The 27,931-nt window shown below is 51.8% G+C and overlaps 2 protein-coding genes across 3 annotated transcripts in view; one reads left to right on the top strand and one right to left on the bottom strand.

Moving 5' to 3' along the window:
- LOC121318980 (SRSF protein kinase 2-like) overlaps positions 1-1,910 on the top strand; it is a 73,958-nt gene extending 72,048 nt beyond the window's left edge. The window contains exon 17 of the mRNA XM_041256219.1: positions 94-1,910. Within this exon, the coding sequence (XP_041112153.1) occupies positions 94-278 (185 nt within the window). The 3' untranslated portion in view covers positions 279-1,910. The remainder of the gene's footprint in view (positions 1-93) is intronic.
- Positions 1,911-15,443: 13,533 nt separating this feature from the next.
- LOC121317956 (inactive histone-lysine N-methyltransferase 2E-like) overlaps positions 15,444-27,931 on the bottom strand; it is a 73,361-nt gene continuing 60,873 nt past the window's right edge. Inside the window, exons 15-22 of one of the 2 annotated variants that reach the window (XM_041254048.1) lie at positions 26,580-26,651; positions 25,994-26,149; positions 24,707-25,027; positions 20,512-20,805; positions 19,403-19,553; positions 18,621-18,865; positions 16,159-16,215; positions 15,444-16,064 (exon numbers count right to left, since the gene is read on the bottom strand). In XM_041254048.1, coding sequence (XP_041109982.1) covers positions 15,459-16,064; positions 16,159-16,215; positions 18,621-18,865; positions 19,403-19,553; positions 20,512-20,805; positions 24,707-25,027; positions 25,994-26,149; positions 26,580-26,651 — 1,902 coding nt within the window. In that variant the 3' untranslated portion in view covers positions 15,444-15,458. The remainder of the gene's footprint in view (positions 16,065-16,158; positions 16,216-18,620; positions 18,866-19,402; positions 19,554-20,511; positions 20,806-24,706; positions 25,028-25,993; positions 26,150-26,579; positions 26,652-27,931) is intronic. The other variant, XM_041254049.1, reaches the window with a different exon arrangement.

Genomic DNA, 27,931 nt, shown 5'->3' on the forward strand with positions numbered 1-27,931 from the left:
GTGTGTGTCTTTCTCTGTGTCTGTATCTGTCTGTCTGTGTGTCTCTCTGTCTCTCTCTCTCTCTCTAATGCCAATCTCTCTGTGCTTGTGCAGGGGAGCTGCGGCACATCACCAAGCTGAAGCCCTGGAGCCTGTTCGACGTTCTGCTGGAGAAGTATGGCTGGCCAGCTGAGCAGGCAGCCCACTTCACTGACTTCCTGCAGCCCATGCTGGAGATGGTGCCGGAGAAGAGGGCGTCTGCAGGGGAGTGCCTCACACACCCCTGGCTCAGCTCCTAGCAGCAGCCCCCTGAGGCAGGGGCCAGCCCTGCTTCTGAGTGACACACGCTGCACCAATACCCCCAACCCCCCTCCCCTCAAGCGCACACACACATGCATCCTGAGGGGAGGACAGCCATGCTCAACGATGCAGCCTTTCCAGTGCAGTGGAATGGAGTTGTGAGGGGGCTGCCTCTCCCACCCCTCTCAGACACTTTAAACATTTTCTCTTTCTCTGTGTGTCTTGTGGTGTTGTGCTAAAAAAAAAAAAAAAAAAGAAAAAAAAAAAAAAGAAAACATTATCAAAGTGTCCGATTTCTGAATCTAGTTAACAAAGAAAATAATTTTCCAAGTGTTTTTGGCAGTTTTTTGTAACTATTTATGGATATTTTAGCTGCTAATGTATTAAATGGTACAGCTTGGCAGGCAGGGAGGTGGAGGTGCTGGGTGCTGCAGCAGGGGCTGGATCGCAGTGAGCACGCTTTTCCACAGGACCAGGAATCACAAGCTGCGTTTGCATGTTCCTGATATTGCCTGCATTTGAATGGGGCTGTTACAGGTTTCTGATATCGATCACAGCAAAGCAGTGCATACACACAATTTTATGACTGTTTAATTTTCGGGGAGAGGGGAGAGGGGAGACTCTCACACAACCCCTGTACTCCGCTCCCGAGTCAGAGCAGGAGTGGTCTCTCTCTCACCCAGCCCCTCCACTAGCAGGACAGATCTGTGACTGTCTTCCTGTTAAACTTTATATCTTGTGCTTCCCTCTGAGACAGAGTCAGAGCTCATGTGTGCTGCTCGCGCTGCCATGTGGATGCAGTGCTGGGGAGGTTGGGTTTCGCTTGTCTGCGCCTTGCCTCAGCGGATTGCATGTCCCTGGGTGTGTTTGTTTGCACAAGCGCATTCACTCAGTGAGAACTCTTTGCAAGCCTGATCCAGAGCTCTGGACTGCAAGCAGCTTTACCAGATTGAGCCCTCTGGTGGTTCTGAGATGTACTGCAGGTGCGGCCCCCTTTATAGACCATTCCAAGCCAGAGCCGTGCGGTGTGTGAGCCCCAGCCCCCAGCCCCCAGCAATCCTGTGTTATAGCAGAGGTATGGTTCTACAGTGACTAAATAGAGCATGATGACAAATAACATTTTGTATGTGTAGAGCTGCTATTTTGTCACACAAAAAAATCCTTTGTATGTTATTTTGTTTCTTTCTTGTAAAGTTAACAAAGAGAAAATATTGAAAAAGTACAAGTTTGTATGTTATGTGAAGCTCAAGGGTGAGCAGTTTTCAAGAGCCCTCAATCTGTGGCACTGTGTTCTTATCATTGCAGTCTATGCCCCCCGCAGTAACATTACAAGAGGGTGCCCTGTAGCTGCTGTCAGCTTCACAGTGCCCTTCACAGAGTCCTATGTAGCTTTGTATATAGGAATTATTTTTTCATGCCTCCTCTCGCTGTGTTACTGTGATGTTAAACTGCATTCCTGGAGCGTGTCTGCTGGCAGCCTAGCGCCCTCAAGTGTGCGGGGGAGTTGCTCCTGAATCTCTTTTGAATCCCCTCAGCTCTCCCTCATTCCAGTTGTCCATTTGCCTATTTTTGCAATAAACTAGATGGTGAAATATTTAAAAATAAAATCTCTGGTGTTGTGACAGTAATGTGTGTGTGTTGAGGTGCTCCTGTTTGTCTAATGCACTGTGTTGGGGGGTTTATTTTGCCCTCCCCCTCTATGAACTGTGCTGCTCACTGGAATGTGTGTGATCGATCAAACTATTTGCAACAACAACATCATGATTGACAGTAATCTGAACGATACAGCTCACAGCAGACTCTCCTGCTGTCACTCTCAGCCATGCCGTCTCTTCTTCCTGACAGGCACAGAGACAAGTCTTCTTTCTTTTCTGGTTTTCATTGACAGATTTGACAAATTGAAGTTAAACCAAATGCTGACAGGCTGGGGCTTTGTTCTTAAAAGGGAGCTAGTTGACAGGCTCCTGAAATTAAGTGTGCGCTGAGGAGCCGGACCTCCCTATCACGGGTTCTGTTGCCAGTGAGGAAAGAGGAGTCCACGAGAGACAGGGAGTCGTGTCACAGCTGGACTCAGATGGGCTGCACAGTACAGTACTGCACCAGAACCAACACCTGAGCCCCACTGCGTTCCATTTCAAGCTGGCTCTTGTGCCTTAGTTCTTGCACAGCCAGGAAACTAGCAGACTGCTACAACTGACCTGCTTACAAAAAAGGGCAATACTTCAATTGTAGAGATTAGCCAGGTAAACAACATGCACAATAGTCAGAAGAGTATTGAAGAACATATACTAATGCTCACTTAGAAAACACATGCACAACAAACACAACAGTAGTGAAAAACATAATACTAAGAAAATACATGCACGACGAACAGAACTGAAGAACATACAATAATACTCAAAGAAAATACATGCATGACGAACAGAAGAACATGCAATAATACTCAACTTCAACATGGCTTTGAACTCGAGTGCAGAAACCCTGGCGTGAAACAGGTCGTTAACAGGGCAAGTTCTTTTACTCACTGAAAAGCCAGGGATGTGAAATGAAATTCAAGGTGTTTAAACTCCAAGTCTATTGCGCTTTCTCAATACCAAACACATGGAGAGATACACTGGCTGGAGCACCACTCGACACAGCCAGTTGGGTCCAGCTTGCACTGGCCTTGTCGCACTGTTACAGGACTTTATATTTCAACAGGACATTATGAGCACAATGACACACTTGAAGGTGACAGACAAGGCACTTGGACAGAGTTACATACATATAGAGCAGGCTGTTCAGGTTTTTAACCCAAATTCTCAAAATTACTTAATTACTATTGAAATAATTACTACTTAACTAGTCAAAATGCGATCGTTGAAATTCTTTAGAAATGGATGCTATGGGTTACTGTAACCCCAGCTGCATTGTGATTCTCCAGGACCAGCGCTGACCACCCGATATAGAGGCTAGCGCAGGAATGCTGCAGATCCCCAGAGCAAACCTCAAAACATACCGCTCCAGAGCTTAGATAGAGAGAACTCCAGGAATGTGCAAGGCTTGAGACAATAATCACAACACTGTCCAAGGATTGTGGCCAATTGAGAAAGTGTGAAACTATTTTTTTTGACCGGCGCTAGCACTTTATAAACAACTATATACACAAACAAGCATGAGATTTAGTAAACACGGCAAGAGGTCTGGCTTCACCTTACAAGCTTTACAGTGAAGGATTATGTGGACATGTGCTGTAATGTAATGCAAAGGATCTTAAGGTTATGTCAGTATTTTGTGACCATGCGAGCCCCTCTCGCGTCAGGAGCCCGTTTGAGAAGCACTGCTCTTTACACAATGCATGTCTCAAACAGCTGTAGTCTGGTTTCCTGGCTGCTAAATGAAGGAGTGTCTGGCTCTCATCATAGAGCAGGTCTTGGTAAGTGGCTACATTTGTTACAGTTATTATTTGATAATGCTGTCCAATTACTTTGATTCACTAGTTTCTGCTTTACCATAACCTGACACTAGAGGGAAACAACTTTTTGCATAAAAATCCAGAGCAACAGGACTGGGAGGACACACCCACACTTCTGGGATCTACAGTGTTTCTTAGGGTTAAAGAAGAAAGTGTAGTGGAGAGAGCGGAGGGGCTGGGAGGGAGGCAGTGTGGTGTAGTGGAGAGAGCGGAGGGGCTGGGAGGGAGGCAGTGTGGTGTAGTGGTGAGAGCGGAGGGGCTGGGAGGGAGGCAGTGTGGTGTAGTGGTTAGAGCGGAGGGACTGGGAGGGAGGCAGTGTGGTGTAGTGGTTAGAGCTGAGGGGCTGGGAGGAGGCAGTGTGGTGTAGTGGTGAGAGCGGAGGGGCTGGGAGGGAGGCAGTGTGGTGTAGTGGTGAGAGCGGAGGGGCTGGGAGGGAGGCAGTGTGGTGTAGTGGAGAGAGCGGAGGGGCTGGGAGGGAGGCAGTGTGGTGTATGTGGTGAGAGCGGAGGGGCTGGGAGGGAGGCAGTGTGGTGTAGTGGAGAGAGCGGAGGGGCTGGGAGGGAGGCAGTGTGGTGTAGTGAGAGCGGAGGGGCTGGGAGGGAGGCAGTGTGGTGTAGTGGAGAGAGCGGAGGGGCTGGGAGGGAGGCAGTGTGGTGTAGTGGTGAGAGCGGAGGGGCTGGGAGGGAGGCAGTGTGGTGTAGTGGTGAGAGCGGAGGGGCTGGGAGGGAGGCAGTGTGGTGTAGTGGTGAGAGCGGAGGGGCTGGGAGGGAGGCAGTGTGGTGTAGTGGTGAGAGCGGAGGGGCTGGGAGGGAGGCAGTGTGGTGTAGTGGTGAGAGCGGAGGGGCTGGGAGGGAGGCAGTGTGGTGTAGTGGTGAGAGCGGAGGGGCTGGGAGGGAGGCAGTGTGGTGTAGTGGTGAGAGCGGAGGGGCTGGGAGGGAGGCAGTGTGGTGTAGTGGTGAGAGCGGAGGGGCTGGGAGGGAGGCAGTGTGGTGTAGTGGTGAGAGCGGAGGGGCTGGGAGGGAGGCAGTGTGGTGTAGTGGTGAGAGCGGAGGGGCTGGGAGGGAGGCAGTGTGGTGTAGTGGTGAGAGTGGAGGGGCTGAAAGGGAGGCAGTGTGATGTAGTGGTGAAAGCGGAGGGGCTGGGAGGGAGGCAGGGTGGTGTAGTGGTGAGAGCGGAGGGGCTGGGAGGGAGGCAGTGTGGTGTAGTGGAGGGGCTGGGAGGGAGGCAGTGCAGTGTGGTGGTGAGACCGGAGGGGCTGGGAGGGAGGCAGTGCGGTGTGGTGGTGAGAGCGGAGGGGCTGGGAGGGAGGCAGTGTGGTGTAGTGGTGAGAGCGGAGGGGCTGGGAGGGAGGCAGTGTGGTGTAGTGGAGAGAGCGGAGGGGCTGGGAGGGAGGCAGTGTGGTGTAGTGGTGAGAGCGGAGGGGCTGGGAGGGAGGCAGTGTGGTCTAGTGGTTAGAGCTGAGGGGCTGGGAGGGAGGCAGTGTGGTGTAGTGGTGAGAGCGGAGGGGCTGGGAGGGAGGCAGTGTGAAAAGGCAAAAGCATGAACGTGTTTTCATTAATTTACAAGTGTGAAAAGGGTTTACTCACTGACGCTTCCTGAAGCAACATTTATCACAGCGCTCTGCATCTCCAATCCTAATCTGCACTCCAATGCAGTCTGTCTGCCTGGCTACATATCTCTGAGTGGCAGGACACTGCACTCAGGATCCTCCCCAATCAAAATGGACCCCCCAGAATCACATGGAACTCCATGTAACATGGAATAAAACTTACATTACTGTGATTTATTATCATGAACCATGAAAATAACCAACCAGCACTGCGTGGGACAGTATCTCTCAAAAAAACAAAACCCAGAAAAAAATTCAAATGTGAAGACCATCCAACTACTTTCACAGAGAACATCCAGCTCTGCAAAGAGAGCTTTTTATATTTACAATATTCCAAAAAAGAATGCATGGAAGCAACTTTACAAGCATTAAAAAAAAAAGAAAAATAAAAGCATTATTTACAATTTTCTGTACATTTCTACAAATAACCATTAAAATCCAAAAATAACCTGCAACATCACACCTAGAGATGTGAGGTATCTACTCTTAATCCCAGTGTAGTGCACACAGAAACACACGCGCTCCATCACGCACACACACACATGCTCGCACAGACACAAGCGCTCGCTCACTCGCACACAGACACACAAGCGCTCGCACTCTCGCACACAGACACACAAGCGCTCGCACACTCGCACACAGACACACAAGCGCTCACACACACACGCTCGCTCGCGCACACACACACACTCGCTTGCTCGCTCGCTCAGGCGCGCACACACACACACACGCTCGCTCGCGCACAGACACATGCTCGCTCGCGCACAGACACACGCTCGCACGCTCGCGCACAGACACACACACGCTCGCGCACACACACACGCTCGCTCGCGCACAGACACACACGCTCGCTCGCTCGCGCACAGACACGCACGCTCGCTCGCTCGCGCAGACACGCACACTCGCTCGCTCGCGCACAGACACGCACACACACACACACACACACATGCACGCTCGCGCACAGACACACACGCTCGCGCGCACGCACACACTGACACACGCTCACGCACACACACACACGCTCGCGCACGCGTGCGCACACAGGCACACAAGAGCACTGAGTCTGGGGCAGGGGAGGGAATGAAGATCAGCTGCAGTCAGGTTCGCTGTGTACAGATTTAATTACATACAGGAGTAGAGAAAGAGATTCACTAAACAAGCCTCTAAACGCAACAATTAAACCTGAAACACTCCGAAAGAACAAAAAAGATAACCAAAGCTAACTAGGAACTGGAATGTCAGAGTGGTGCCGAGTTTCTAACACTGCAGGACAGAGAGAGACAGACAGACAGACAGATGAGAGCGTACACAAATAACAAACCCTGCTGGGCAGGAGGAAGGAAGAGAGGGGGAGAAATAATGAGCTCTGGGGTTCACTTGTTTTTTGTTGTTTTTTATACAAAGTCTTTTTTTTCTTTTAAAAAGTACCTTCCTGGGTACATATAAAATATTTACAGATTATTTTACATGATATTTAAAATTCTTCTTCTGAGTGTTCCTCCTGCGCTGCTCAATGCCAGCCAGAGCCCAGGTAGCTGCTCGGCTGGAAGGTGCCGGCAGTGCGGGGCACGGCGACCAGCTGCTGCTGCTGCTGTGGTGGTGGAGGGGGAGGCGGGGGTACCCCTTGCTGGTGTGTCTGGTACCCTGCGGCAGCGCTGGGGTTTGGTCCTTGTGTGGGGAGCAGGGGGGTGTGGATCAGCGTGGGCCCGTGGGCAGGGAAGCTTTTCACGGTCTGGTAGTGGTGTGTGATGGACCCCCCTCCCCCCCTCCGAGGCGGAGGGGAGTGGGCACAGAGCTCCTCGTCACGTGCCCTTGGACGGAGCTCCCCCCACCCCCCTCCCCCCACAGCGAGGGGTCTGGGGGGAGGGGGGTGGTGTGAGTCAGAGGCATGTCCTCGACGGGCCTCACAGGGTGCCACGTAGAGCTCGCGAGGAGTTCTCCACCTGCACCCCCCCGTTGGGGGGAGGTGGACCTTCACCGTCCGGGAGGAAGGAGGGGCCATCAAGTGGCAGGCACCGGGGCTGGGAGGTAGTGCCCAGGTGGCCCTGGTTGCAGGAGGTGTGGGTGCGGTGTGTGGGGGCGTGATGCACGTGGTGGACCTCCGGGAGGCAGCAGGGTGGAGGGCTGTGGGTGCACCCTGACCGGCCCCGGTCGTCCTTTCCACGAGGGCCACTCAGGAAACGGGCTCACCTGCTTGAGCTGCCCGATACCCAGGGTCCTACCCGTGGCACACCACCCTGTTCATGGAAGTATGACCGTGCTGGCAGGGGCAGGAGGGGCCGCCACCTCCCCCGCCCCCCTGAGGGACGACCAATATGACCCACATGTCCCGTCCCTGACGGGACCACGACGACACGGGCCCCGCTGTGCGACACGACCTCCTTCCGAGAGACGGGGACTTCTCCCCAGGGGTCCCCCCCTCTCCTCGTCGTCATCGGGGACCCCACCCCACGGACGTGGAAGGTTTGGGGGTGCAAACCCCCTGACGCGAGTGACTCCCCCCTTCTCCTTGCAGCGGGCCCAGGTGAACAGTGCAGTTTGGAGGGGGTGAGCAGGGTGGCTTTCTGCTCCCAGTGCTGGCTGGCTTTGCACGGGGGCTGGGAGGAGGATGGGGAGGGAGGAGGGGGTTTGGGCTGGCTACTGCTGCTGACGCTCTCTGGGGGCCCCTCGGGCTGCGGATCCAGCTTCACTGGCACCTTCCCGGCCAGCTGGTGAGGAGCAGACTGGGCTGGAGAGGAGGGCTGTGGGGAGAGAGTGGAGACTACTGAGTATCAAGCACAAATACACAATGATTCAGACAGAAAGAAAGACACACGCAGTTACAAACACACACACATGCACATACAAGCATGCATGCAAGCACGCACACAGTGGTACACACATTGACAACCACAGTGACGAATACATGCGCGCACTTGCACAACACACGCACAACGCACGCACCCACCCACCCCACTCGAGGAACCAAAAGGGTTTCCCTACAGGGTTTCAAATGGGTGTTTGTTTAGGTAAGGGGAGCAAGCATCAAAATAACTTGGAAGACCATGAATACTAAAGCTAAGATACTGGGGTGCAGTGCAAGGGTGTAGGAGTGTAGTGTAGGGGGTGTAGGAGTGCGTGGTGCAGTGCAGTGTAGGGGTGTAGGAGTGCAGTGTAGGGGGTGTAGGAGTGCGGTGGTGCAGTGCAGTGTAAGGGTGTAGGAGTGCGCTGGTGCAGTGCAGTGTAGGGGTGTAGAAGTGCGGTGTAGGTGTGCAGGAGTGCGGTGGTGCAGTGTAGGGGTGTAGGAGTGCGGTGGTGCAGTGTAGGGGGTGTAGGAGTGCAGTGGTGCAGTGTAGGGGTGTAGCAGTGTGGTGGTGCAGTGTAGAGGTGTAGGAGTGTGGTGGTCCAGTGTAGTGTAGGGGTGTAGGAGTGCAGTGTATGGGGTGTAGGAGTGCAGTGTATGGGGTGTAGGAGTGTGGTGGTCCAGTGTAGTGTAGGGGTGTAGGAGTGCAGTGTATGGGGTGTAGGAGTGCAGTGTATGGGGTGTAGGAGTGTGGTGGTCCAGTGTAGTGTAGGGGTGTAGGAGGGCAGTGTATGGGTGTAGGAGTGCAGTGTATGGGGTGTAGGAGTGTGGTGGTCCAGTGTAGTGTAGGGGTGTAGGAGGGCAGTGTAGTGGGGTGTTGGAGTGCGGTGGTGCAGTGTAGGGGTGTAGGAGTGCGGTGGTGCAGTGTAGGGGTGTAGGAGTGCGGTGGTGCAGTGTAGGGGTGTAGGAGTGTGGTGGTGCAGTGTAGGGGTGTTGGAGTGCGGTGGTGCAGTGTAGGGGTGTAGGAGTGCGGTGGTGCAGTGTAGGGGTGTAGGAGTGCGGTGGTGCAGTGTAGGGGTGTTGGAGTGCGGTGGTGCAGTGTAGGGGTGTAGGAGTGCGGTGGCGCAGTCCAGTGTAGGGGTGTAGGAGTGCGGTGGCGCAGTCCAGTGTAGGGGTGTAGGAGTGCAGTGGTGCAGGTGTAGGGTGTAGGAGTGCGGTGGTGCAGTGTAGGGGTGTTGGAGTGCGGTGGTGCAGTGTAGGGGTGTTGGAGTGCGCTGGTGCAGTGTAGGGGTGTTGGAGTGCGCTGGTGCAGTGTAGGGGTGTAGGAGTGTGGTGGCGCAGTCCAGTGTAGGGGTGTTGGAGTGCGCTGGTGCAGTGTAGGGGTGTTGGAGTGCGGTGGTGCAGTGTAGGGGTGTAGGAGTGCGGTGGTGCAGTGTAGGGGTGTTGGAGTGCGGTGGTGCAGTGTAGGGGTGTAGGAGTGTGGTGGTGCAGTGTATGGGGTGTAGGAGTGCGGTGGCGCAGTCCAGTGTAGGGGTGTAGGACTGTGGTGGCGCAGTCCAGTGTAGGGGTGTAGGAGTGCGGTGGTGCAGTGTAGGGGTGTAGGAGTGTGGTGGCGCAGTCCAGTGTAGGGGTATAGGAGTGAGGTGGTGCAGTGCAGTGTAGGGGTGCAGCGTACCTTGCAGTGCGTTGGAGGGCTCTTGCAGGATCTCTGTGTGCTGCTGGGAGACGCACACTCCTTCACTAGCGCCCCCGTCGGGTCAGGGCCCTCCCACTCGGGACCATCTGCAAACAAGACAAAAAAAACATTCAGTGTTCAGGGATCCATAAGAGACAGCAATGAAAACCAACACAAAAAAACTGTCAGGGCAGGGCACCGAGACACAGATACCAGCATATCACAACCCACCCCCCCTGGGATTAAGAACATCCCCAGACAGACAGTAACTGAGCACAAAGAGAGTGTGAGTGAGGCTGGTGAAATAGCTGGTGTGTGTAACTAAGTGAGAGACTGTCAGTCTGTTCAAGATAAACTGATGGACAAAATGCACACAGCATTCTAATAATCTGTCAATCTTACTGGCACTGTGGGAAGCTTCTGAATAGGTATTTAAACAATGAATACTCTGATATCTCTTTGAAGCAGACACGTCTTACTGTTCACATTCATGTGCAGGTCAGTGTATACTGGGTTAGGAATCAATGAAATGTTTCCTGGAGGACAGCAATACAAACAGTTTGATCAGGAGAGTGTGAGAGTGAGTGAGTGAGTTGGATCAGGACAATGAGTGAGTTTGATCAGGGGAGTGAGGGAGGGAGTGAGTGAATGAATTTGATCGGGGGAGTGAGCGAGTTTGATCAGGGGGGTGACGGAGGGAGTGAGTGAGTTTGATCGGGGGAGTGAGGGAGGTTATGAGTGAATGAGTTTGATCGGGGGAGTGAGTGAGTGAGTGTGATGGAGGGAGTGAGTGAGTGAGGTTGATCGGGGGAGTGAGGGAGTCAGTGAGAAAGTTTGATCGGAGGAGTGAGGGAGGGAGTGAGTGAGTTTGATCGGGGGAGCGAGTGAGTGAGTGAGTGTGATGGAGGGAGTGAGTGAGTGAGGTTGATCGGGGGAGTGAGGGAGGGAGTGAGTGAGGTTGATCGGGGGAGTGAGGGAGAGTGAGTGAGTCTGTTTGATCGGGGGAGCTAGTGCATGAGTGTGATGGAGGGAGTGAGTGAGTGAGGTTGATCGAGGGAGTGAGGGAGGGAGTGAGGTTGATCAGGGGAGTGAGGGAGGTTATGAGTGAATGAGTTTGATCGGGGGAGTGAGTAAATGAGTTTGATCAGGAGAGCGTGGGAGTGAGTTTGATCGGAGGAGTGAGTGAGTTTAATCGGGAGAGTGAGGGAGTCAGTGAGTAAGTTTGATCAGAGGAGTGAGGGAGGGAGTGAGTGAGTTTGATCGGGGGAGCGAGTGAGTGAGTGAGTGTGATGGAGGGAGTGAGTGAGGTTGATTGGGGGAGTGAGGGAGGGCGTGAGCGACGGAGGAAGGGATTGACGTTGATCGGGGGAGTGAGGGAAGGACAGACTGACCTGCCGAGGCCTCGCTGGGGCACAGCACTGGCATCTTGAGCTGCAGGCGCGGGACGGGTTTAGAATGAGATGAAGGTGGAGTCTGCACATGAAACTGAGGCCATGGAGACGAGGAAGGGCTGGGAGGAGGCGACTCTGCCCCTGAAACCAAGAGAGAGCAGGGGAGCGTTAGAGGTGGAGGAGGAGGAGGGGAGACAGCAGAGCTGGATCTGCAACACAGTATCCAGCTCCATATAGACACAGTATCCAGCTCCATATAAACACAGGACCAGCGCCATATAAACACAGGGGTCAGCTCCATATAGACACAGTATCCAGCGCCTTATAAACACAGGACCAGCGCCATATAAACACAGGGGTCAGCTCCATATAGACACAGTATCCAGCGCCTTATAAACACAGGACCAGCGCCATATAAACACAGGGGTCAGCTCCATATAGACACAGGACCAGCGCCATATAAACACAGGGGTCAGCTCCATATAGACACAGTATCCAGCTCCATATAAACACAGGACCAGCGCCATATAAACACAGGGGTCAGCTCCATATAGACACAGTATCCAGCGCCTTATAAACACAGGACCAGCGCCATATAAACACAGGGGTCAGCTCCATATAGACACAGTATCCAGCGCCTTATAAACACAGGACCAGCGCCATATAAACACAGGGGTCAGCTCCATATAGACACAGGACCAGCGCCATATAAACACAGGGGTCAGCTCCATATAGACACAGTATCCAGCTCCATATAAACACAGGACCAGCGCCATATAAACACAGGGGTCAGCTCCATATAGACACAGTATCCAGCGCCTTATAAACACAGGGGTCAGCTCCATATAGACACAGTATCCAGTACCTTATAAACACAGGACCAGCACCATATAAACACAGGGGTCAGCGCCATATAAACACAGGGGTCAGCGCCATATAAACACAGGGGTCAGCGCCATATAAACACAGGGGACAGCGCCATATAAACACAGTATGCAGCTCCATATAGACACAGTATGCAGCTCTTTGTCGGTTTGTAGAGAATGCGGTTTTACTTTCCAGTTTAAAGAGCGAGTTCCCTGCGAGAGCTGGCTGGGTCCCTGCTCCAGTTCACTCACCTCCATCCTTGTCTTTCCGGTGGTCGCTCAGCAGCAGTGCTCGCTGGTAGCTCCTCTCCCTCGCCTGCTCCACCCATGTAGAGGAAGTCCTGAAAGTCACAAGACGAGACTCAGACCAACTGTCTCTACCCTGCCTCCTCACACCCCCTCTGCAATGTGTATGTAGTGCTGAGAACAGCAGGTTAAGAACGGTCGTCGTGTCCCCCCCCCACTGTACAACAACCAGGTCAGATAACAAGGAACCAGAACTGTGCGCTCAGATTGATGCTGTGTGTGTGTGTGTGTGTGTGTGTGTGTGTTCGACACGCATCTTGTACTACGACACACACAGTCACACATCACTTACAACACGCACATCACTTACTCACACACACCGTACACACACGCATCACTTACTCACACACACAGTCACACATCACTTACACACACTCATCACTTACTCACACCACAGTCACACATCACTTACACACACGCATCACTTACTCGACACACACAGTCACACATCACTTACGACACACGCATCACTTACTGTGTGTGTGTGTCAGTGTGTAGTGAATGTGTGTGCGTGGTGAATGAGTGTGTGTGTCAGTGTGTAGTGAATGTGTGTGCGTAGTGTGAGTGTGTGTGTAGTGAGTGAGTGAGTGTGTGTGTAGTGAATGAGTGTGTGTGTCAGTGTGTAGTGAATGTGTGTGCGTAGTGAATGAGTGTGTGTGTCAGTGTGTAGTGAATGTGTGTGCGTAGTGAATGAGTGTGTGTGTCAGTGTGTAGTGAATGTGTGTGCGTGGTGAATGAGTGTGTGTGTCAGTGTGTAGTGAATGTGTGTGTGTGAATAGTGTGTGTGTGTGTGTAGTGAATGTGTGTGAGTGTGAGTGTGTGTGTCAGTGTGTAGTGAATGTGTGTGCGTAGTGAATGAGTGTGTGTGTCAGTGTGTAGTGAATGTGTGTGCGTAGTGAATGAGTGTGTGTGTCAGTGTGTAGTGAATGTGTGTGCGTAGTGAATGAGTGTGTGTGTCAGTGTGTAGTGAATGTGTGTGCGTAGTGAATGAGTGTGTGTGTCAGTGTGTAGTGAATGTGTGTGCGTAGTGAATGAGTGTGTGTGTCAGTGTGTAGTGAATGTGTGTGCGTAGTGAATGAGTGTGTGTGTAGTGAATGAGTGTGTGTGTCAGTGTGTAGTGAATGTGTGTGCGTAGTGAATGAGTGTGTGTGTAGTGTGTGAGTGTCAGTGTGTGTGTGTGTCAGTGAATGTGTGTGCGTAGTGTGTGTGTGTGTGTGTGTAGTGAATGTGTGTGTGTGTCAGTGTGTAGTGAATGTGTGTGTGTGTCAGTGTGTAGTGTGTGTGTACGTGTGTAGTGAATGTGTGTGTGTCAGTGTGTAGCGAGTGTGTGTCAGTGTGTAGTAGTGTGTGTATGTGTGTGTGTGTCAGTGTGTCAGTGTGTGTGTAGTGTGTAGTGTATGTGTGTGTGTGTGTGTGTGTCAGTGTGTAGTTAGTGTGTGTGTCAGTGTGTAGTAATGTCGTGTGTCAGTGTCCAGCAGTGTAGTTGCCTCACACACAGTCATGTCTCACCATCACATCACTCACAACACACACACAGCACCCATGTGGGTCTTGTGTGTCAACCAAGTTCAATCACACTATACATCACATGTGGTATGTGTGTGTGTGTGTGTCAGTGTGTAGTGAATGTGTGTGTGTCAGTGTGTAGTGACTGTGTGTCAGTGTGTAGTTAGTGAGTGTGTGTGTGTGTGCTCTCCGTTGTAAATCTCTGGTGTGTTTTCAAGGATGATAATAATACTCCCATCGCGTAGCAGTTCGCTCCATTCCCTGGTCTACTCTGTTTAATAAGACACTCCTGAGTGTGTTACCCACACACACTGGCTAATCAAGCTCCTATTAAAACTTGGAACGGGTGGGAACGGCTGTGCAATAGCACTCTGTCAGTCTCAGTGAGTTCAGAAATCTTGTCAGCTGACGTACCACTGTCCCTCTCTACCCTCCGTCTCCTCCTGGGGGGGCTCCTGGCTGTCGGGGCGGTTCTGGGTCTCGGGGGTTGCGGGGGTGTCAAGAGGCGGGGCCTCGGGTTGCATCTCTGCAGCGACAGAGACTTCCACAACGTTGCTGTTGCTGCAGAATCCAGCCAGAGGAGGCACTGTGGATCGCGGAGACATGGACATCGGGGAGAAGCTGGTACAACCTCGGCGAGTGCGCGGAGGGCGACGCGAACGCTATGAGATCGTCTCTCTACCCCATGGACCCCTCTCTCTCTCTCTCTAGATGGGGGAGAGGGGGAGAGAGAGAGAGATGGGGGGAGGGGGAGGGAGAGGGCTTCAGATTGACTGCAATGAACCAGACTACTACTACAGCAGAACCTCAACCAAGAAACACAAAGCCTTGCTTTCAATGGCCCCCTTCCTGACAGAAAAAGTTCAGAACCCAAGGTCAATGCAGAGTACAGCCGTGGGAAAAGCACACACACACTGACAGCACAGCCGTGGGAAAAGCACACACACACTGACAGCACAGCCGTGGGAAAAGCACACACACACTGACAGCACAGCCGTGGGAAAAGCACACACACACACACACACACACACACACAATGTGCAAAAATAAGGGTCTCCGTGCATGTGGAGATCTGAAGTACGGAAGACATGCATGAGGAAGGCAGAACATCCTGTAACCCTTTCTAGAACTCTGGATTTGTACAGTTCTGCGGTATCTGTTCTAACAAGCACCTAGAAAGTATCAGAAATCTGATTTTGGATCTCATTTGAATGCATTAACATTTTGAATAACTAAAAATCAGTTAGTTAGCGGCAACCTTTCAGCACCTAATTCAAAATACAAGACCTAGAAATAAGACTCCCATTGCACAGCAGACTGGTTTGCTATGAGTTTAACGCGACAGATCCTATATAGAATGTGGCTAATCAAACCTGGAATGGGTGAAACTGCTGTGCAATAGGAGTCTTGTTTCCATCGCTGTACTATATAATCCCACTGCCCTTTCTCTTTTCTGTTAGGAACTTCAGACACACAGGGGGGTGTAGACACTGCAGTGTTGGATTTGATGTCAGACCAGACAGATAAAGCTCGGAAACACCCCCTGCATGTCTTGCTTCGGAGCGGAAAGCTTTCCCCTGGCAGCAGGAGCTAAGAGTGGCTCACCTTCTTCTTCTGAGGGGGGTTGTGTAGGGTGCCACCCCCGTCGGCTAGCCCCTCTCCCCCCAGGGCTCGCGTGTAGGCCCCCTCCTCCGCGCAGGGGTAGTACAGGGCTCCCTCGCTGTAGGGGGAGCCAGCGAGCTCGCTCACTCGGAAGCCACCCCCCAGCTCCAGGGTGTGCGAGGGGGTCAGGTCCCGCAGGTTGGAGTTGACAGGGGAGAAGGTGAGGCTGCTCCTCTCAGGACTCTTGATCCAGGCGGGGCCCCCCCTGGCACTGAACAGAGCCTCTCCCTGGGCTGCTGGGTCACAGCGCTCAGAGGCCGGGGCAGGGACAGGGGGTGGGGAGTCTGTGTGAGGAGGCTCGCTGCTCTCTGACACTGCTAAGAGCTCCACGGTCCCCTCTCCTCCTCCTCCTGTTCCTGCTTCCCCACCAGAGTCTATTGTTTCTGGGGCCATGCTGCCCGCCTGGCTGCATTCAGTCCTGCCGGGTTGAGGGCTCAGAGTGTCGCTACTCTTTATCTCCAGTAGAGCCGACTCTGGCAGGCTGGAGCTCCGGACAGGGGGCAGACACAGCAATGAGGGCGGTCTCTCTGGTCCCTGCAAGAAACACACAAACACACACAATCACATTGCTGAAGTCATCCCAATTCCACCCTCACCCACTTCACCCTCTCATCCCCTACCCCCTCACCTCTTGCAGGCTCATTCTCCGTTTCACTTCAGGGGAGCTGTCCGGGGACGAAACATTCTGCAGAGACAGCCAGACAGACAGGCAGAGCCATCAGTTCAGTTCCTTTCTCACACACAGATTCTCATTGAAGTCTTAATCTTTGAATGTCTCCTTCGCTGTTGCTGTTGATTTACTTTAAAAAACCATTTCAGCAGGGCTGCAGCTGGTGGCTATCAATTTGAGCTCTTTCTAGACCTCTTTCTAAGCACAGAACTCGCTCTCGTCTCAATGAATGGGAATTTTCTAGAGTGGCGTATGTGAATGAATATGTGAAAGTGCATCTCACACACACTGACACACACACAGACGCAGACACACACGCGTACACACACACACTGACACACACACACACACACACACACACACTGACACTAACACACACTGACAAACACACACGCGTACACACACACACTGACACACACACACGCGTACACACACACACTGACACACACACGCGCGCACGGACACTGACACACACAGACGCAGACACACACACGCACACACACACACACTGACACACACACGCACACACACTAACACACACATGCATGGACGCTGACACACACAGACACTGACACACACGCACGGACACTGACACACACACGAACTGACACTGACACACACATGCATGGACGCTGACAGTGACACACACACAGACACTGACACACACACATGGACACTGACACACACCCACACGCACGGACGGACACACACACGCACTGACACTGACACACACGCGCACGGACACTGACACACACGCGCGGACACTGACACACACGTGCACGACACTAACACACACGCGCACGGACACTGACACACACGCGCACGGACACTGACACTGACACACACAGACACTGACACACACACACACACCACTTACCTGTTGCTGTGTGTCACACACGCGCATGGACACACACACACACACGCACGGACACTGACACACACACGCGCACGGACACTGACACACACACGCGCACGGACACTGACACACACACACACACACACACACACACACACACACGCATACACAGACACTGACACACACACACACGCACTGATACTGACACACACGCGCACGGACACTGACACACGCACGCGCACGGACACTGACACGCACGCGCACAGACACTGACACACGCGCGCACGGACACTGACACGCGCGCGCACGGACACTGACACGCGCGCGCACTGACACTGACACGCACACAGACGCACTGACACTAACACACACACAGACGCACTGACACTAACACACACACAGACACTGACACACACACGGACACTGACACACACACGCACTGACACTGACACACACGCGCACGGACACTGACACACGCGCGCACGGACACTGACACACGCGCGCACGGACACTGACACACGCGCGCACGGACACTGACACACGCGCACGGACACTGACACACGCGCACGGACACTGACACACACGCACTGACACTGACACACACACACGGACACTGACACACTGACACGCACGGACACGACACACGACAGACACTGACACACAGACACACACGCACTGACGCACACGCGCGCTCGGACACTGACACACACGCGCGCTCGGACACTGACACACACGCGCGCACGGACACTGACACACACGCGCACGGACACTGACACACGCGCGCACGGACACTGACACACACGCGCACGGACACTGACACACACGCGCACACACTGACACACACGCGCACGGACACTGACACACACGCGCGCACGGACACTGACACACACGCGCGCACGGACACTGACACACACGCGCGCACGGACACTGACACACACGCGCGCACGGACAGTGACACACACGCGCCGGACAGTGACACACACGCGCACGGACAGTGACACACACACGCTCGGACAGTGACACACACACACGCTCGGACACTGACACACACACACGCTCGGACACTGACACACACACACGCTCGGACACTGACACACACACACGCTCGGACACTGACACACACACACGCTCGGACACTGACACACACACACGCTCGGACACTGACACACACACACGCTCGGACACTGACACACACACACTCTACACTAAACAGCTGGCTCAAATGATGCCCCTTGGTAGCAGGTGGCCTGTCTCTGTGTTCTGTGCGTTCACCAGCGTTTACCTGCCGTGTCTATAAGGCTCCACTTACACAGCAAAAAATCCCAAAACACAAAAGCATGTTCGGAGGATCATCAATAGTGTATGCAGTAATGAAATGAGACACATTTAATGCACTCTGAACTCAAATTACAGGCACTTCTTAACAGCACGATCTTATCTTGCCATGTTTATTAAGCTTTTACTCCAGTGAACAGTTTGCATGTTTGTTTTTAAAAATTAGCAAGAAATAAGTTTGATGCAAGTAGCAGCATCCCTGAGACTGATAGTGTTGAATGGATCTCACCTGGAAGCTAGTGCTGGCAGAGTGCTGGCAGGGTGTGGACGGGGTGACAGGGGAGTACACTGGCTTGTAGCCGTTGCGGCCCGTCTCGTCCTCGGGCTTGGCGCACGGTGGCGTGGTGAACAGGGTGGGGTCCACGCTGTCCGTGTGTGTGGGCGTGGCGTAGGGGGAGGCGCTGGGCGTGGAGCTGTCTGACAGAGCCCTGTCCAAGGGGCAAAGCCTCCGCTTCTTCAGGGGGGTTGGCAGCTCTGAAAAGGGGAGAGCACAGCGAGAGAGTCAGCACGAGGAAGGCAATGAGATCACAGCACAGGAATTAAGGGAATCCACATACAATCACCACATCAAATGAACACAGCAGAGTGAAAGCAAGGGCAAGTGTAACAGCACAGTGAAAGCATTGGCACGTGTAAATACAGCACAGTGAAAGCAAGGGCATGTCTAATACAGCACAGTGAAAGCAAGGGCATGTTTCATAAAGCACAGTGAAAGCACACAGCACAATGTAATACAGCACAGTGAAAACAAGGTCAAGCATTGAGAGGGATGGGAAATGCATAGTAAAACAATGGGATAAATATGGGAAAATTGCACAGCTTACAGTGTCAAACTTTTATAAGGGAGGCATGACCGCATAGTTTGAAAAAATATAAAACACAACCCACAGTGGCATTGTGATTACTGTAGGTAATGAGAACAAGCTGTCGGTCCAGCCTGGCTAATCACTCTGCAGTGCACAGCGGCATCTGACTACTCACTTGAGCTCCCTTCAGGAGACACTGCCTTACCTGCTAGGCTGCAGCCCCCATTAATGGACAGGGGGCTGTCTGTGTCCCCGTTGATGGCTGGGCTCAGGGGCCCCTCGCTGGACAGCAGGGTGCTGAATATGCTGACTGCAGCCGGACAGTTCTCCTCCTCCAGTGCCTGCTTTAGCCAGCGCTGCAGAGAGACCAGAGACACCAGTGAGCACTGCACAGGCACAGTGCAACACTCTTGCACACATACACACAAATCCTAAACGTTTTGATTTTATACACACATGTAAAATGTGTTTTTCTTTAGTTGCTAAGCAACATGTCAAAGTGCATACCTGTTGTTCCACAAGACAGCTCAGCAAACAAGGTACCCGTGTAGCATTAGCTAGGGGGCCTGGGGAGCAGCAGGAAGAGGCGGGGAGTCTGGGGAGCGGCAGGGAGAGGTGGGGAGTCTGGGGAGTGGCAGGAAGAGGCGGGGAGTCTGGGGAGCAGCAGGGAGAGGCGGGGAGTCTGGGGAGTGGCAGGGAGAGGCGGGGAGTCTGGGGAGCAGCAGGGAGAGGCGGGGAGTCTGGGGAGCGGCAGGGAGAGGCGGGGAGTCTGGGGAGCGGCAGGAAGTCTGGGGAGCAGCAGGGAGAGGCGGGGAGTCTGGGGAGCAGCAGGGGGAGGCTGGGAGTCTGGGGAGCGGCAGGGAGTCTGGGGAGCAGCAGGGAGAGGCGGGGAGTCTGGGGAGCAGCAGGGAGAGGCGGGGAGTCTGGGGAGCGGCAGGGGGAGTCTGGGGAGCAGCAGGGAGAGGCGGGGAGTCTGGGGAGCAGCAGGGAGAGGCGGGGAGTCTGGGGAGTGGCAGGGAGAGCTGGGAGCGGGGAGTGGCAGGGAGAGGCTGGGAGTCTGGGGAGCGGCAGGGAGAGGCGGGGAGTCTGGGGAGCGGCAGGGAGAGGCTGGGAGTCTGGGGAGCGGCAGGAAGTCTGGGGAGCAGCAGGGAGAGGCGGGGAGTCTGGGGAGCAGCAGGGGGAGGCTGGGAGTCTGGGGAGCGGCAGGAAGTCTGGGGAGCAGCAGGGAGAGGCGGGGAGTCTGGGGAGCGGCAGGCAGAGGCTGGGGAGCGGCAGGGAGAGGCTGGGTGTCTGGGGATGGGAAGGGGCACCTACCTTCTTGCAGGAACCAGTGGATGTGGTGATGGGGTCGGGCAGCTCTCTCCTGCGCCGGCTGCTGCTGCTGATGCTGCTGCGCTCCGCCAGAAAGGGGGAGGTGAAGCGGATATAGTGCTTGGGAGTGCTGTAGACATGGGGACTGTAGGCCAGGCCGGGCAGGGAGTTGAGCTGGGTGGCCAGGACCTCGGGGTCTGTGGTGATGCGCAGGGGCCTCTCCGGAGGCAGCTCGGGGGTCTTGGAGGCCCGCTCGCTCTTCTCCTGCTTATCACTCAGCCACTCGCTCACTAAGTGCTGCCACAGACCAGGGAGAAGAAACACAGTAAGAGGAGCAGCACAGCACAGCCATGCAACAGCAGCACTCACACACAGTTTCCTCTGTTGTTTCACCACTAAGCAAGGCAGGGTTTTACCCAGCTGATGTGTTTGTGATGATTAAATAACTAGCAATGTTAAATAACTCCGGCCTGCTTGTAATTCTCCTATACTATGACATCACCAGCACTAACCTAATAGCACGACTTAGTGTCAAAGGGAAAAGGCAAAAGTGTATAGATACACTTTTCTAAATGCAGGTAGATCTCACACCTCTCTCCTGTAAGTGTTTAACACTAGCCCCATAAGAACATAAGAACATAAAAAAGTTTACAAACGAGAGGAGGCCATTCGGCCCATCTTGCTCGTTTGGTTGTTAGTAGCTTATTGATCCCAAAATCTCATCAAGCAGCTTCTTGAAGGATCCCAGGGTGTCAGCTTCAACAACATTACTGGGGAGTTGATTCCAGACCCTCACAATTCTCTGTGTAAAAAAGTGCCTCCTATTTTCTGTTCTGAATGCCCCTTTGTCTAAACTCCATTTGTGACCCCTGGTCCTTGTTTCTTTTTTCAGGCTGAAAAAGTCCCTTGGGTCGACACTGTCAATACCTTTTAGAATTTTGAATGCTTGAATTAGGTCGCCACGTAGTCTTCTTTGTTCAAGACTGAACAGATTCAATTCTTTTAGCCTGTCTGCATATGACATGCCTTTTAAGCCTGGAATAATTCTGGTCGCTCTTCTTTGCACTCTTTCTAGAGCAGCAATATCTTTTTTATAGCGAGGTGACCAAAACTGCACACAATATTCAAGATGAGGTCTTACTAATGCATTGTACAGTTTTAACATTACTTCCCTTGATTTAAATTCAACACTTTTCACAATGTAGCCGAGCATCTTGTTAGCCTTTTTTATAGCTTCCCCACATTGTCTAGATGAAGACATTTCTGAGTCAACAAAAACTCCTAGGTCTTTTTCATAGATTCCTTCTCCAATTTCAGTATCTCCCATATGATATTTATAATGTACATTTTTATTTCCTGCGTGCAGTACCTTACACTTTTCTCTATTAAATGTCATTTGCCATGTGTCTGCCCAGTTCTGAATCTTATCTAGATCATTTTGAATGACCTTTGCTGCTGCAACAGTGTTTGCCACTCCTCCTACTTTTGTGTAGTCTGCAAATTTAACAAGTTTGCTTACTATACCAGAATCTAAATCATTAATGTAGATTAGGAATAGCAGAGGACCTAATACTGATCCCTGTGGTACACCGCTGGTTACCACACTCCATTCTGAGGTTTTTCCTCTAATCAGTACTTTCTGTTTTCTACATGTTAACCACTCCCTAATCCATGTACATGTGTTTCCTTGAATCCCAACTGCGTTCAGTTTGAGAATTAATCTTTTGTGCGGGACTTTGTCAAAAGCTTTTTGGAAATCTAAATAAACCATGTCGTATGCTTTGCAATTATCCATTATCGATGTTGCATCCTCAAAAAAATCAAGCAAGTTAGTTAGACACGATCTCCCTTTCCTAAAACCATGTTGACTGTCTCCCAGTACCCTGTTACCATATAGGTAATTTTCCATTTTGGATCTTATTATAGTTTCCATAAGTTTGCATATAATAGAAGTCAGGCTTATTGGTCTGTAGTTACCTGGTTCAGTTTTGTTTCCCTTTTTGTGGATCGGTATTACATTTGCAATTTTCCAGTCTGTCGGTACCACCCCTGTGTCAAGAGACTGCTGCATGATCTTGGTTAGCGGTTTGTAAATTACTTCTTTCATTTCTTTGAGTACTACTGGGAGGATCTCATCCGGCCCAGGGGATTTGTTTATTTTAAGAGCTCCTAGTCCCTTTAACACTTCTGCCTCAGTTATGCTAAAGTTATTTAAAACTGGATAGGAACTGGATGACATGTGGGGCATGTTGTCAGTATCTTCCTTTGTAAAAACTTGTGAAAAGTAATCATTTAACATATTTGCTATTTTTTTTTCTTCATCTACGATTTTGCCATTTGTATCTCTTAAACATTTAATCTCCTCTTTGAATGTTCTCTTGCTGTTGTAATATTGGAAAAACATTTTGGAATTGGTTTTATATCTCCCTTAGCAATGTTCATTTCTATTTGCTCTCTTGTACCCAGTGCAGGTGGATCTCACACCTCTCTCCTGTAAGTGTTTAACACTAGCCTTGCAGGTGGATCTAACTTCCTTTTTAACACTTGCAGGTTTGCACCTCTTCCTGTAAGTGTTTAACACTACCCAGTGCAGGTAGATCTCACACCTCTCTCCTGTAAGTGTTTAACACTAGCCCCAGTGCAGGTGGATCTCACACCTCTCTCCTGTAAGTGTTTAACACTAGCCCCAGTGCAGGTAGATCTCACACCTCTCTCCTGTAAGTGTTTAACACTAGCCCCAGTGCAGGTGGATCTCACACCTCTCTCCTGTAAGTGTTTAACACTAGCCCCAGTGCAGGTAGATCTCACACCTCTCTCCTGTAAGTGTTTAACACTAGCCCCAGTGCAGGTAGATCTCACACCTCTCTCCTGTAAGTGTTTAACACTAGCCCCAGTGCAGGTAGATCTCACACCTCTCTCCTCTAAGTGTTTAACACTAGCCCCAGTGCAGGTAGATCTCACACCTCTCTCCTGTAAGTGTTTAACACTAGCCCCAGTGCAGGTAGATCTCACACCTCTCTCCTGTAAGTGTTTAACACTAGCCCCAGTGCAGGTGGATCTCACACCTCTCTCCTGTAAGTGTTTAACACTAGCCCCAGTGCAGGTAGATCTCACACCTCTCTCCTGTAAGTGTTTAACACTAGCCCCAGTGCAGGTGGATCTCACACCTCTCTCCTGTAAGTGTTTAACACTAGCCCCAGTGCAGGTAGATCTCACACCTCTCTCCTGTAAGTGTTTAACACTAGCCCCAGTGCAGGTGGATCTCACACCTCTCTCCTGTAAGTGTTTAACACTAGCCCCAGTGCAGGTGGATCTCACACCTCTCTCCTGTAAGTGTTTAACACTAGCCCCTAGATCTCACACCTCTCTCCTGTAAGTGTTTAACACTAGCCCCAGTGCAGGTAGATCTCACACCTCTCTCCTGTAAGTGTTTAACACTAGCCCCAGTGCAGGTGGATCTCACACCTCTCTCCTGTAAGTGTTTAACACTAGCCCCAGTGCAGGTAGATCTCACACCTCTCTCCTGTAAGTGTTTAACACTAGCCCCAGTGCAGGTAGATCTCACACCTCTCTCCTGTAAGTGTTTAACACTAGCCCCAGTGCAGGTAGATCTCACACCTCTCTCCTGTAAGTGTTTAACACTAGCCCCAGTGCAGGTAGATCTCACACCTCTCTCCTGTAAGTGTTTAACACTAGCCCCAGTGCAGGTAGATCTCACACCTCTCTCCTGTAAGTGTTTAACACTAGCCCCAGTGCAGGTAGATCTCACACCTCTCTCCTGTAAGTGTTTAACACTAGCCCCAGTGCAGGTAGATCTCACACCTCTCTCCTGTAAGTGTTTAACACTAGCCCCAGTGCAGGTAGATCTCACACCTCTCTCCTGTAAGTGTTTAACACTAGTCCCAGTGCAGGTAGATCTCACACCTCTCTCCTGTAAGTGTTTAACACTAGTCGACCATTATATCGTGCCTAGAGGTATAATTGCAATAACTGTATTTCTGTATTACCAACAATCTTTGAATGCCAGTCCTTGAATAATGCAATTTTAATAAATAAGATTGACTGACTTTACTCACTGTTGTCAAGTATCATCATTAACATGGATTTACTCAAAGTAAAATTCACATCACTGCTTCCATGTCCTTACATACATCCCTGTTTGGTGTTGCTCGTTAAAGCTGACTGCGGCTCTGCCTACCTTTTTAGTTTTGGGGTACTTGGGGGCAGTCTTGCTTGGCGGGGGGCAGGCTTCGAGGGCAATGCTCTCGGGCTGGCCCCCTGGCTCAGCCTCTGCCTCGGGGAGGGGTGTGGAGGGGTCAGCCTCTCTCTGCTCCACGGGGGTGTCCCCCCCCTCCCCGGGCGAGCCGGGCGCCAGGTCCGAGCAGGTGCTGATGGTGCGGTGGCGCCGGCGTTGCTGCCCGATGTGTGTGCGGCTCCGTGAGAAGCTCTTGCGCTGCTTGTTCCGGCTCACCTTCGCTGGAGTGGGCTTGCTGGCCGGCTCCTCCTTCACAGGCTCCTGCTGCAGGGGGGAGATACAGCATCAAGCACTTATCCAGGGACAGGAGGGTCTGCAGAGGCCTGTGTGAATGTACCGCACTAGTGTGATGATTATTTCTTTTTTTTTAAATTAAACCAAGTGATTGTTGGACAGTTTCAGAATCATAACGAACCCACACAGACTTTTTAGTCGTTCCTCTGTTAGACTTTCCTCTGATCCGATCAGCCACTTTGAAGAAACTGTTTTATTGTCACCGGTCAGACTTTTACAGCATGACATCACCCCACAGCAAGAACGTAGTGCCAGTCAGCACATTTTGGTTTGGCTTAGAGCTTCGAATGAGACACACAGCACCCGATTACAGTCTCAGCTCTTCGTATCACTGGCCAGTTCCTACCGGGAATACAAACATTTTATCCCACTTCCTGTAAGCGAGTGGACTCCTGTAACAGAGACGCGCCAGTATGCCTGGGCAGCAGACAGGCACTCTCATTTCACCCCTGAAAGATTGATGAGGCATGAGAGGCTGCCCATTGTCCCCCCCTCCCCTCCCCCCTCGAGTTACACAGAGCCCTGTTTAAACAGAAAGCAGCTCTTTCCAATAGCATCAGTGCAGCCTGCTCTGCTGGAGGCTACCTGGCCTCCATAAACTCAGTCAATCAATAAGATACTTCGTTCTGCAAAAGCATCTGTCCAAACTTCTGCTCTGCAATCGCTGTATCTCTATAGGGCTCCATGTTCTTGAGGAAATCATTTATTGCTGAGTAAAACTCTAGTACCGAGTGAACTGATAAAGGACCTAGATAATCATTTCTGATTACTTGACCACAAAACACACACCCCTCCATGCTAAGAAAACACCATGCTTCTTCATGGGTAACTCAAATAATCCACTGATGACTGAAACCTGCATCCCTCTGTGCTTGTCTTCCCTCCCTCACTGATGATGTTTTCTTCGTCCGTTTCCTCGGCCCCCCCAGGGTGTACCTGCAGCGGTGGGTCCAGCTCTGGCGTGGGGGGCTCCTCCTTGATGTCAGGCTTGGTGGTGCCGATCCTCTCCAGCGCCTGTTCCCGGCGCTTCTCCCGCTTCTCCAGACGTGCAAATGCCTGCAGGATCGCCTCCATCTTGCGCTCTTCCCTGGTCTGCAAGGGAGGGAGAACAGAGAGGCTGTGAACAACCCTGCATCGCTCCAATGGGTTTGACCCCCCACCCCACCCCAACCCAAGCAAAGGGGAAAAAGCAGACAAAAAAACATCATGGTAAAAGCAAAATTATAGTAAAGAAATCTGCTCCAATGAGCGCTACTGAAAAGATTGCATTTCAAAAACATTTTCCACATTAACCACCCAAATCCTCTTAATGTTGGGGGGAATAACCTGAAACAACGTGCGCCCAATGAAACGGGGCTCCGAAATCAGAAGCAAGGGCCTCGCACCCAGACTGACTCTTAACTCTGCCGCACTGCTACACACGGCTGCTCACCATGCTATTTACTGGACTAGTGGTAAAAGCCGGGGACTGGGAGCTAGGGGGCCCTGGATTCAGATGTCAGTTCAACCACTGTCACTTTACCTCCTTGTGCCTCAGTCCCATCCAGCTGGAGCCCCCTGTGGAATCAAGATGGGACATCTCAGCTGGGCTATCCTGGATAGTTTTAAACAAAAATACTCGATTTAGAAGGCACAGTTCTACATGCACTGAAGACTAACTCACTTTGATACAAAGCCTGGAGCTCCCAGAAAACTCCAGGCCACAGGTTCTGACTCAAGTTCCTATACAGTTGTGTCATGGGAACAGTCGTTACAACACCAGTGCAATGGTATTGAGAAAGAGGGGGCTGATACAGTGAGTGGCCTCAGACACTCACTCACTAGCACAGTTCACACATTATCAACAGAGACGGACCGAGTTAGGAACAAACAGTGGTGTACACAAGGGGATCCTCGTCTCGTTTAGAGACACAGTTTGTACTAATTTTTGCATACTTTGGGTCACGATGTAAAAAAATTAAAAAATAGCGTTACTGACGTTAGGAGAACTTGTTACGTTGATCTATGGCGAAAACATGGGGTTAAACACTGCCTTAACAGGAGTGAGAATGACCTAGTGTGGTGCCCCCTATCAACCTACATGAATTCAATGGAAGCCAAGAGGCACAACTGTTCCAGCTGTACAGTCCAGGTGCACACATACCACAATATAACTGGATGAAAACCCCCTGACAAAACCCCACCCTCACCAACAGAGCTTCCTCCAGCCTGCTTAATGAACCTTCATCTCCCTGACACCAGCAATATCAAGTACCAGAAACAAAGAGATCATGGCAGCTAGGTAACCCCATGGGACTTCTGGGAAATGTAGTCCAGCTGGTTAAGATGGTACAGGAATGAGGGAGTGCAGCCTGGTAATCAAACTCCGTCCCTAACCCTAAACATTCCTGTGCAGGCCAATGGGGTGAAATACCATCGCTTTCTGCTTTAACACTTGAATATACCCAGCAGACATGCCTCTGTGGCGTCAGTGTGAGCAGCTCAGCACTGTGTGCCACTGCTCAGTGCAGCTCACAACGAGGTGGGCTCCAGGACATTTCCTTTCTGAACAAGCGGGGCAGTTTGAAGACCAGTGAACATTTAGGGAACGAGTCAGACTGTTTCCTATTGAAAAGGAATATGAAGGTAGACAGCTCACTGCTGTGCAGTCCGAATCTCATTTAGGGAACGAGTCACTGTTTCCTATTGAAAAGGAATATGAAGGTAGACAGCTCACTGCTGTGCAGTCCGAATCTCATTTAGGGAACGAGTCAGACTGTTTCCTATTGAAAAGGAATATGAAGGTAGACAGCTCACTGCTGTGCAGTCCGAATCTCATTTAGGGAACGAGTCAGACTGTTTCCTATTGAAAAGGAATATGAAGGTAGACAGCTC

The sequence above is a fragment of the Polyodon spathula genome, chromosome 7, assembly GCF_017654505.1.
Source record: "Polyodon spathula isolate WHYD16114869_AA chromosome 7, ASM1765450v1, whole genome shotgun sequence".
Taxonomy (NCBI): domain Eukaryota; kingdom Metazoa; phylum Chordata; class Actinopteri; order Acipenseriformes; family Polyodontidae; genus Polyodon; species Polyodon spathula.